Source organism: Vipera berus, assembly GCF_964194415.1.
Source record: "Vipera berus genome assembly, chromosome: 6".
NCBI classification, from domain to species: domain Eukaryota; kingdom Metazoa; phylum Chordata; class Lepidosauria; order Squamata; family Viperidae; genus Vipera; species Vipera berus.
Genome location: NC_138208.1, coordinates 76288970 through 76300980, shown reverse-complemented (window position 1 = coordinate 76300980; position 12011 = coordinate 76288970). Strand labels below are relative to the sequence as shown.

General features: G+C 41.6%; 1 protein-coding gene across 3 annotated transcripts in view; it reads right to left on the bottom strand.

Annotated features, from left to right (window-relative positions):
- B4GALNT3 (beta-1,4-N-acetyl-galactosaminyltransferase 3) overlaps positions 1 to 11802 on the bottom strand; it is a 91146-nt gene extending 79344 nt beyond the window's left edge. For all 3 annotated transcript variants that reach the window (XR_014026783.1, XR_014026784.1, XM_081330305.1), the window contains exon 1: positions 11205 to 11802. Coding sequence is in view for 1 of the 3 variants with exons in the window: in XM_081330305.1 (XP_081186431.1) it covers positions 11205 to 11352 (148 nt within the window). In the remaining 2 variants the exon portion in view is untranslated. The remainder of the gene's footprint in view (positions 1 to 11204) is intronic.
- Positions 11803 to 12011: the final 209 nt, after the last annotated feature.

The window sequence follows — 12011 nt, the reverse complement described above, 5'->3', positions numbered from 1 at the left end:
AGCAGGAACCACCAATACTTCCTGAGACACAAAGTTCGGCAAGAGCTAATAAAAAGCTGGACTACTGTTAAATGCCAACACTAGAAGCTCCAGGTTGGCTTTCACCATTAGAAGCAGTCACATACCCCAACTTATATAGGCAAGATAAAGTTATTACACATAAAGACATTTTGTCAGAGGAAGGTCATATAAAGCAAAGACAAGAGTTGAGACAGCAGGGAATTGTTTTGGAATGGTGGTCCTATCTTTAAATGACAGGTCAAAAAACTCAATAGAAACCAGAAACACTATTATTAGGAATATTAGAAAAGAACATAAACAAAGCCGATCCATACTTAATCATACATGTTATAACGGCAGCAAGAATTTTGCTTGCTCAAAATTGGAAAGTAGCTGAGGCTCCTAGCGGGGATGCGCTAATAAAAAAAATCTTGTATTGCGCAGAACTGGACAAGATGACAAAAGAACTAAAAGATCAGGATGAAACAGAATATTACATAGTATGGAATAAATTTTACAAATGGAGGGGAAAAAGAAGGAAGTCGATAGAATGGATATAAGTAGAAAAAGGTTAACTGGAAATGTATAGCTGTATATAACTATGTAATATTTACTTTCTTATGTACCACATGCAAAGTTACCAATATTGAATGATCAGACAAAGATGTATGTCAAAGATGATACACTACGTTCAATGTTTTTAATTTTTGTACTTAATAAAATGTGTAAAAAAAGAAAGAATATTTGTAGCCTATTACCCTGTTATTTCCCACAGCCCTTAGAACAGGGGTGTCAAACTGCCGGCCCGCAGGCCAGATGTGTCACGAGGAAACCGCGCCCACCCCATTGCCAGCAATGGGGAAAAACTTCTGTGACATGGCGCAATGTCACGTGATGTCAAGAGTTTTACATGTCTGCCTTAGAAAGAATGCTTGGGAGAGGACTTGTACAGATGCTCAGATACTTTTAGAAGATATGCATGATTGAGGATTGAATTAGCTTTGGTTTCCTCTTGATTGACAATCTTAATAACAAAAGTAAAATCTTGTTGGACCATAAAAAAGGCTGAGCGCCAAAGAATTGAGGCCTTTGAACTATGGTGCTGGAGAAGACTCCTGCGAGTCCCTTGGACTGCAAGGCGATCAAACCGGTCAGTCCCAGAGGAGATCAACCCTGACTGCTCTTTAGAAGGCCAGATCCTGAAGTGGAAACTCAAATACTTTGGCCACCTAATGGGAAGGAAGGACTCACTGGAGAAGAGCCTAATGCTGGGAAAGATTGAGGGCAATAGAAGAAGGGGACGACAGAGAATGAGGTGGCTGGATGGAGTCACTGAAGCAATAGGCATGAGCCTACATGGACTCCAGAAGATAGTAGAAAACAGGAAAGCCTGGAGGAACGTTGTCCATGGGGTCACGATGGGTCGGACACGACTTCGCAACTAACAACAACAACAAAATCTTGTTAATTCTTAAGAAGGCTATTGGACTTTAGAAATATTTTTGGATATGTTGGCCAGGAAGATGCAGCATTACACCAAAACAGAAGCATGTATTATAGGCAGCTACCTTATTCCAGGGAAATTACCTACTTCAGATGTGATTGTATTCCGTCTGAAAGAACAGATGGGTAGACTCTGGGGATTCTTCTAAATCCAGCACCCTGAATAAAAGCACACGTGTTTTCTCTGGCAAAGAATGTGTTTTTCCAGTTCTAGCTGTTCTTGGATAAAGGTAATCCAGGCACCTTGTTCTTTGTAGTGCTAATCACAAAACTGATTATTGTGCTGTGCTATATGTGTCGCTGCCCTTGAGACTGCCATAGAAATCAACGTCAATGCATAATTACTTCATTAAACTATTAAAAGGAATAACCTAACTATGGAATAAATAAGGTCTATTTCATGGAATTGCATTGGCTACCAATATGTTTTCCCCACTCCTTAAAATTTCAGGAAGTTGATGCTGGAATTAGGATTACATATTTGACAGACCAATTTTTTCCTGCATATCTGCCTGAGCACTAAGATCTGGTGAGGATCCCATCATGACAATGTTGTATCTGTCTCGGGGGTTCACTACGTAACAACCCGAGGGGGGAACATTTTGACACAGGTGCCCCAAACTGTGAGACTGTTCCTTCCCCTCTGATTTATTACAATTAGTCCAGAGCCTATGTAGTAAACTGTTGGCACTTTAATTTGTGTTGTTGTGCCCGTTTGATTTTAATCTTCTAGTTCTTTTTAATATGAGAAAAATATTATTGTTTACATCATTTGTGGCAATGTTTGTATCTTTGCTTCAGCATCAGTAAATAAAGTCTCCTAGGAGCTAAGCTTGATTCCAGATGAATTCATTAATACAACCATGCAGTTATACTGGTAGGATTACAGAAATTATGTGCCACTGGGATGTCCTTGGGATTTAATTGTTTCACTTCCCAATCTGTCCTACAAGCATGAACCCCATCTGACCTTTCTTAGCTTCCAGGCATAAACAAGTTAAACCAGGTGTTGTCTCCTGCTGAGACTATAATATGGATCATGTATAAAGAAAACATGCTTTAAAACATTTAGGCTGTCACATCATACCAAGCCAAAACAAGCATACAGTGCATTTTAGTAGAGTGTTAGAATGCCTAGACAAAGCTTAAGTCTGAGTTGGCCCTTCAGGTGTTGTTGAAATGAAGCTCTGAGCATCCTTTGTCGAAGTGTAAAGGTTAAGTTAGGCAGGAAAATGGTAAGTGAGCACCTGTCCAGCCTAGACAAGTTCAAATCACCAGGACCAGATGGATTACACCCCAAGGTTCTGAAGGAACTGGCAGACGTGATCTCAGAACCACTGAACTATATTTTTCAAAGATCCTGGAGCACTGGGGAACTACCAGAGGACTGGAAGAGAGCTGATGTAGTTCCCATCTTCAAAAAAGGAAAAATAACAGACCCAGGAAACTACAGACCTATCAGCCTGACCTCAATACCTGGGAAGATTCTGGAAAAGATAATCAAACAACAAATCAGCGAACACCTTGATGCAAACAAAGTCATCACTAAAGGTCAACATGGGTTTGTCAAAAACAGATCATGCCAGACAAATCTTATTGCATTCTTTGACCAAGTGACAAAATTAGTGGACCAGAGGAATGCTGTAGATATAATTTACTTGGACTTCAGTAAGGCATTTGATAAAGTAGATCACAACCTACTACTTGATAAGATAGAAAAATGTGGGTTAGATAGCATCACCACCAGATGGATTCGTAGCTGGCTGACAGGCCGTACTCAGCATGTGGTCCTCAATGGAACTGCATCTACATGGAAGGAAGTGTGTAGTGGGGTGCCCCAGGGCTCTGTTCTGGGCCCAGTGCTCTTCAACATCTTCATCAACGATTTGGATGAGGGGATAGATGGGGAACTCATCAAATTTGCAGACAACACCAAGCTGGCAGGAATAGCCAATACTCCAGAAGATAGGCTTAAGATACAGGAGGATCTGGACAGACTCGAACACTGGGCACTATCTAACAAAATGAAATTCAATTGTGAAAAAAGTAAGGTTCTACATTTAGGTAGGAAAAATCAAATGCACAGGTATAGTATAGGTGGTACCTTGCTCAATACTGTAGTAGCAACTGTGAGAGAGATCTCGGAGTCCTAGTGGACAATCACTTCAATATGAGCCAGCAGTGTGCTGCAGCTGCCAAAAAAGCCAACACAGTGCTAGGCTGCATTAACAGAGGGATAGAATCGAGACCACGTGAAGTGTTAATACCACTTTACAATGCCTTGGTAAGGCCACACCTGGAATACTGCATCCAGTTTTGGTCACCACGATGTAAAAAAGATGTTGAGACTCTAGAAAGGGTACAGAGAAGAGCAACAAAGATGATTGGGGGACTGGAGGCTAAAACATATAGGGAACGGTTGCTGGAATTGGGTATGTGTAGTTTAATGAAGAGAAGGGTGAGGGGTGACATGATAGCAGTGTTCCAATATCTCAGGGGCTGCCACAAAGAAGAGGGAGTCAAGCTATTCTCCAAAGCACCTGAAAGCAGGACAAAAAGCAACGGATGGAAACTAGTCAAGGAGAGAAGCAACCTAGAACTAAGGAGAAACTACCTGACACTTAGAACAATTAACCAGTGGAACAACCTGCCTCCAGAAGTGGTGAATGCTCCAACACTGGAAGTTTTTAAGAAGAGACTGGCCAGCCACTTGTCTGAAATGGTATAGGGTTTCCTGCCTGAGCAGGGGGTTGTACTAGATGACCTCCAAGGTACCTTCCAACTACTACTACTACTACTACTTATTATTATTATTATTATTATTATTATTATTATTATTATTATTATTATTATTATTATTATTATTATTATTATTATTAATTTATTATTATTATTTGTTGTTGTTGTTGTTGTAGTACTTCAGGATCATCTAGAAAACTTGAGGTTTTCTTGTCCCTAGACCAGGGGTAGGCAACCTCGGCTCTTTTATGACTCATGGACTTCAACTCAGGAATTCTGGGAGTTGGGAGTCCATGAGTCATAAAAGAGCCGAGGTTGCCTACCCTAGACTGAAGCAGCCTATTGTTTTCCAGCAGAGATCATATAACAGCTTGTCTCAACTGGGTATCCTCCTAGCCAGTGAAACCTCCGCACACATCAAGAGTTTAACAGAGAATGTTCTGTTACCAACAGACATGGAAATACTGATCTTGTAAAGGCTTCTTTCCAGGCCTGGGAAATTATTGAGAAAAAAAAGTACCTTGGTTTTAGAACAACAAATGCAGAGGCAGGCTATTGCATCAGCAACAGCAGTGCTATAATTCCTGCTTGTATTTAGATTTTTTCACCTGGGAGACTGTGAAGACAGATTAAGCAAAATAATAAAAGCAGAGAATAAATAAAAGCTTTGGAACCATTCTCTCCCCAAGAGCCCTTATGGCCTTCATTTGGGACCATCTCCTCTACAGAAAGAAAATAAAAATAAAAACTAGAGACGGCTTCTACCTACACAAGGTGGAAATTTTACTGAGCTAAAATAGCAAAATTTAAAAAAAATGCTTTACATTGCTACACCTCAAAATAAATGTTTTACTGGCAGCAAGACAGTGCTTGCAGTCTCAAAGACTGCCTTTACAAGCCACTAGCAAATCCTTAAACTAAACAGAGGTATATTTTCCTCCAGCTTTTGGCAGCTGTCTTTTAAATTGCTATGTGAAAGAAAGAGAACCCATGTCTTCTAAGAACCTGGAATTATTTATATACACACACATGCATAGACAGAAGAGGGACAGCCACACCAAGCAAACAAGGACTTCCAAGTTGCACAGACTTTATCTGCATATTTATCTGCTTATTTTGATTGGATCGTATTACAGGTAATCCTCAATTTGCAACCATTTGTTTAGGGACCATTCAAAGGTGAAAAAAGTGACTTATGACTGTTTTGCATACTTAGTACTGTTCCAAGATTCCTATGGTCACATGATCAAAATTCAGGCACTTGGCAACTGCCCAGGGTTCATGTTATCACGATTTGTAATTTTCCCTGCCGGCTTCCAACAAGCAAAGTCAATGGGGGAAGTCAGGTTTGCCAAATGGCCACATGATTTATTTAACTACCGCAATGATTTGCTTAACAACTGTGGTAAAAAGGTCATAAAATGGAGCAAAACTCCCCAACCACCTTGCTTAGCAAAGGAAATTTTGGTCTTAAGTCAAGGATTACCTGTACTGCAGGATCCAATATGGGTCGGACACTGGGACCAGAAGTTTAGCCTTCCAAGCTTTAGGACTCATGCTAGAGCCCATCTTCAAGGAACCTCTCACTAGTAGTATGTTGCTAGAGAGTAAATAGTAAATAGTACAGGTAGTACTGTATTGTTTACTATCCATAATAGTACAGTACTATTTATGAAGTCATAACTAAATTATATTTGAATCTATCTTGATTGTTTAGATTTTCTTACATCCATACTGCCCTATTCACCTTATGTAATCTTACAAGAAATAATGGTTGGAAACTGATCAAAGAGAGAAGCAACCTGGAATTAAGGAGAAAGTTCCTGAAAGTGAGGACAATTAACCAGTGGAACAGCTTGCCTCCAGAAATCGTGAGCGCTCCATCACTGGAGATTTTTAAGAAGAGACTGGACAGTCACTTGTCTGAAATGGTATAAGTTCTCCTGCTTGATCAGGGGGCTGGACTAGAAGACCTCCAAGGTCCCTTCCAGATTCTATTCTATTCTATTCTATTCTATTCTATTCTATTCTATTCTATTCTATTCTATTGAATCTGAAAAAGTAGACCTATTTTATTGTCTTTCACAGATGAAAAATGTATTACATTCATAGCACAAATGCAGTATTATTATAAGAGATGCATTATAATAGTTACAATAAATTACTATACTATTCATTTTCAGTTTTATATTGGGAAAATATTATATTATTACATTATAAGAAATATCTCTTTATTTTTTCTCATGCTGTTATATTTCATTGCCAAAACTTTGATATGAGAATAATAGACCCAGTATCTATGTACACAGAAGAATTTTTTAACGAACAGTGTCCATAGAAATGTTTTCTCAATTAGAGAAATTAGTATCTCCCCTTTCCATGAAGGAATTAATATTACCTTCCTATTTCAAGATTCAATTAATGTGAACTTTCTTTATTAATTTTAATAGTGGCAAAGGGTACATTTACTATGACGAAGTATGAAGTATGTATATAGTTCATGTTACAAAGAGTTATGCAATATATTGATTAAATAATTATGTACCACAAGCTTGTATCATTTTATCAAATCAGCATATTAAAAAGGTCTTGTGTCATGTACTTAGGAAACTTTTGTTTACAATTACTATCTTTAACTTGAACATTATGAGAAAATTCTTTTCTTTGTTTTAAAAATCACCTGAGGGTATATTTGTGTACTTGGTTCTTATGTAGTCAACCTCACTCTAAATCAGGGTTTCCCAACACCCGGGAATTGACCAGGATGCCAAACGGTCAAAGAATGGCCTGTCCTTTTCCCTAAGCAGAGAGAGCAAATAATCCATTTTTAATCCCCTGTAGTCTGGGATATTCCCTGAATGCTTATTTTTTTATCTTTCATTATGCTGACTGAGATGACAAAGCTCCAGTTAAAACTTGCATGTAATCAAACCATGGTTTAGCAGAACATTTCCCAATAAAAGGCCTTTCGAACATACACTACAATTCCCATCTCACATCCATTGACACGAAAACATATTGTACATTTATTGATTACAGCTCTTCAGGTAACAATTCCTATTACCTATTAACAGGAGTTGCCCCAAAGAAGAGGGAGTTATGCTATTCTCCAAAGCACCTGAAGGCAGGACAAGAAGCAACGGATGGAAACTAGTCAAGGAGAGAGGCAACCTAGAACTAAGGAGAAATTTCCTGACACTTAGAACAATTAACCAGTGGAACAACCTGCCTCCAGAAGTGGTGAATGCTCCAACACTGGAAGTTTTTAAGAAGAGACTGGCCAGCCATTTGCCTGAAATGGTATAGGGTTTCCTGCCTGAGCAGGGGCTTGGACTAGAAGACTTCCAAGGTCCCTTCCAACTTTACTATTATTATTACCTGCTCGTGAGCAGATGGAAGGAAATACTGAATACTGTACATCAAACCTGGGCATTTTATAGCCTGTGGGGCCCATGGTGGTAGGTATTGTTGTTAGATGGTGGGGCATCATCAGTGGCAGGGGGTGGAGCAATGGCAGAAGGGGTGGGGGCAGCTCTGGAGAGTGGGGGCAGCGTTGGTGCATGGAATGGCATTTTGGGGAAGTAGGGAGCAGTGGTGGATGTCGGCAGCAGGGGCCATGGCAACGGCATCCCTTCACAATAGTCCCAGTTTCTCATGTGATCTTTTGGGAAAATTAATTACCCACTCCTGCTATAGATCCTCCCTTAAGTTGGCCTGGGCTCCACCTTTTAGAACTAACCATGATTAACTGAATAAATCACAACTGCTCAAACTCGCAGGCCATCAAGTCATAAGGTATAAACTGCCATGGCTGGATTGCACACACTAAACCCAAACCAATTAAATGACTTGATGTCTTGGTATAATTCAATGTTTCTCAACCTTGACAATTTGAAGATGTGTTGATTTTAGCTCCTAGAATTCCCCAGCCAGCAAAGCAAATGACTGAGTCTTTGCCTACTTCTAAACTAATAAAAATCCTGCCCTTACGCCCCAGTCAGTGACTGGCCAATTCATATATAATGGGCTGCATGTACCCTAATGTGCCTTAAAGAAAATATGAATGTATTAAAGAGGTGACCCATCTCTCAGCTTTATGTATTATACAGGTAGTCCTTACTTAATGATTGCCCTGTTTAGTGGCTGTTCAAAGTTATGGTATCTTTGAAAAAATAGCTGTACAATTAGTCCTTGTACAGCTCCATTACGTGATTGCAAATGGAACTTTTCTCAATTGGTGGGTGTTTACAAATGTTTTAGTGTCCCATGATCATGTGATCACCATTTCTGTCCTTCACAGCTAGCTTCTGACAAGCAGAGTCAAGGGAAAAGCTGGTAGTAAAATTACAAGCCAGCAGTAAAATGTTATATAAGGTAAAGGTAAAGGTTCCCCCGCACATGCGTGCTAGTCGTTTCCAACTCTAGGGGCCGGTGCTCATCTCCGTTTCATAGCCGAAGAGCCAGCGTTTGTCCGAGGACGTCTCCGTGGTCATGTGGCCGGCATGACTAGACGCCAAAGGCGCACGGAACGCTGTTACCTTCCCACCGTAGTGGTCCCTATTTTTCTACTTGCATTTTTACGTGCTTTCGAACTGCTAGGTGGGCAGAAGCTGGGACGAGTAACAGGCGCTCACTCTGTTACGCGGCACTCGGGATTTGACCCGCCAAACTGCCGACCTTCTGATCGACAAGCTCAGCGTCCTAACCCACTGAGCCACCGCGTCCCTAAAAAATGTTATATAGTTGGCAGTAAAAAGAAATAGACAGTAAAGTTACAAAACATACTTTTCACTTAAACATGTACATTCAGTTTCAACTCTTGACTGAGTTGATGCAATTATTTCCTTAAAAAGAAAAACAATGAAAGCTAAAAAGCAGGAAAATATTAGGTATTATATTTACTGAAAAATAAATGAAATATAAAATAAAGCATGGAAAGAACTGAAAGAAACAGTAATTCAGAATATGGAGAGACATACTGATGCATATTGAACCTATATTTGTTTAGCTCGTACACCAAATACCTTATAAGAATGGAAGGATTAGAAATGACTGGAATCCTAACAGTTAAAGATAAACTTTCTTAGTTGCAAGTAAAGACAACTTATAAGAGCTCACTGAAAGATTAAAATGGAATGTGAAAAATTTGGGTTAATGCTAAATATTAAGAAGACAAAGGTAATATCAACCAGTATGCTTATTGAATTCATAATAATTTATGGTTTTCAGGGCCTGGAGAAATACGAAGAGTCTCTTAATCATAGAAGAAAGGCAGTGACAAACATAGGAAGAATAAGGTTATTTCTATGACAAGAAAGATCAGAATCTGCAAAGCAATTACGAAATTGAGAAAGACAGAGCAAGAAGGAAGACATAATTGATTAACAAAGATGGAGACGGCTGATAAGAATAAGATGAACCGTAAGATGAATCAATCAATCACTCCTGGAAAAAAAATAAAGATTGCTCCCTTGAGATGAGGTTCAACAGGCAGAAGAAACCTGCTTATTATGAGCATGAAATATGAACAGATGACAAATAAGCAAAAACTATTCTGTTTGGTTGAAAGAAGCAGGAGAAGGGAAGACAATGGGTAAGGCAGATTTTTGAACCAAAGCGATTTTTGAAAAGTTCACGGAAAAATAACAAACTGTCACCAGAAACATGTTAAGATGGTTTGGCCAAATTTAACATTGTCAACCTTTTTGTTTCCCTTTTCAAATCAACTGGACATGCAGAAACTTAGAAGAAACAAGTATACATAGTCCCCGACTTACGACCACAATTGACTCCAAAATTTCCATTGCTAAGCAAGACAGGTGTTAAGTGCGTTTGGCCACTTTTATGATCCTTTTTGCCACATTTGTTAAGCAAACCACTGCAGTCATTAAAAGAATTGTGCTGTCAGTAAGCGAACCTGGCTTCCCCCATTGATTTTGCTTGTCAGAAGCCAGCTGGGAAGGTTACAAATGCTGATCACATGACATCAGGATGCCGCAACCCTCGTAAATACTTGCTGGTTGCCACGATTTTGATCATGTGACTCTAGGGATGCTGCAACGGTCATAAGTGTGAAAACTGGTCATAAGTCATTTTTTTCAGTGCCACTGTAACTCTGAACAGTCACTAAACCAATGGTCGAGGATTATCTGTATCTTAGTTACTTGTCCAGAATCCTTACATTTCTGCCTAATTTTAAATGAAATGCTAATATAAGTGTTTAGTACATCATATAACAATAGGCATTTTCATCACTAAAAGCACCCTAAATACTGTATGCATTTACATTTGCCCATTAAGCCTTACTGTGGGCTTTTTTTTTTTTTTTACCATTTTTTAAGTTGAAGTATTATCCACCCATCCTTGAATGGGCCAAAGTTATCCCAGCACCAAATCCATTGTCTGTTCTGCCAAACCATCCTTGTCACTGTTCCCCACTGCATGAAAAACAGGGGTGACTGATGTAGCAAGTACCTTGTAATAAATGGAGAAGTGCTATTAGAAGTACAGAGAAAGGATGAATTAAAGCTGCCTGGCAGCTGGGCTGGGAGGTAGATGAAGGCAACCACATGGGAGCACCGCAGAAAAAAGGATGATGCCATGGCATACGTTGGGCTGTGGCAAAGTGCCGATGGGGCCTGTACAATTACAAACACAGGCAACGCCATCCCCTGCCCTCCCAAGGCCAACCTGTGCAGTTCTGCACACCAGGACTGCAATGAGAAGGGCTTCCTGTGGTTCAGGGCACATGCCAAGATGCCCGCTGCTCTTAAGATGAGGAATTTATACAGACAGGACGGAAAGCTGATGCCAGGAGGACTAAGTTTTAAGCCAAGTTTAAGCTGGCTTGGAACCCAGTTGATGCCCGGCAAGGACCAAGCCGGCCCCAGACCCTAGTTCAGCAGGGGGAGGACCCCCGTTGCTCACCACCACCACCACCCCACCACCAAGTAGTAACTCACTGTGGTTCAGGGGGTGTCCATTCCGGTCGGCCAGCACCACCAGCTCCAGGTAGGCTGCGCAGAGCCCCACGGCCAGCAGCCCGAAGACCAGCAGGAGGCGAAACCTTCTCCTTAGCGCCTTGCCCAGAAGGAACGCGAGGGTCCTCATCCCGCTTCAGTCGAAGCCGGAAGAAACGAACATGCTGCTGCTGCTGCGGCTGTTGCCGTGGCAGCGTTCGCCCGGTTCGGCTCCTCCGCAAGGCTTCACCTGCTACGGAGCCCGCAAGTGTTCGCCTGCGCCGGGTGGTTGCTCCGGGACCCCAACATCGAAGTTGTCCCGCACGCGCTCAAATCCCCCGTCCTTCCTTCCTTCCTTCCTTCCTTCCTTCCTTCCTTCCTTCCTTCCTTCCTTCCTTCCTTCCTTCCCTCCCTCCGGAGCCTCTTCTCGCCCCTTCGGATTGGGCTCCGAGCTCTGCCTGCTTTCCGGCCACCTTCCGCAGGTATCGTCCCGCTCCCTTCGCTTCTCGGCCAGGCGATCTGCCCAGGTCCCACTTTTTCTGCCTGCCTGCCTGCCTTCGCTCGCCCCGCTGCCAACGCCGAGCGGGCTCGTCTCCTCTTCTTCCCCGTCTCGTCCACGCGCTTTCTTCTTGCCCAAACCCAGCCAGCCCGATGCAGGGGCGGGACCTCCTCCTCCTCCTCCTCCTCCTCCTCCCACAGCCTCCTCCTTCACCGACGACAACGACTCTCCTTCCCTTCCTGCTCTCCTCGGGCACCTGTGCGCCGCCGCCCAGACGCCCCGTCTCCCGGCATCCTGGCTTTGAACGGTTC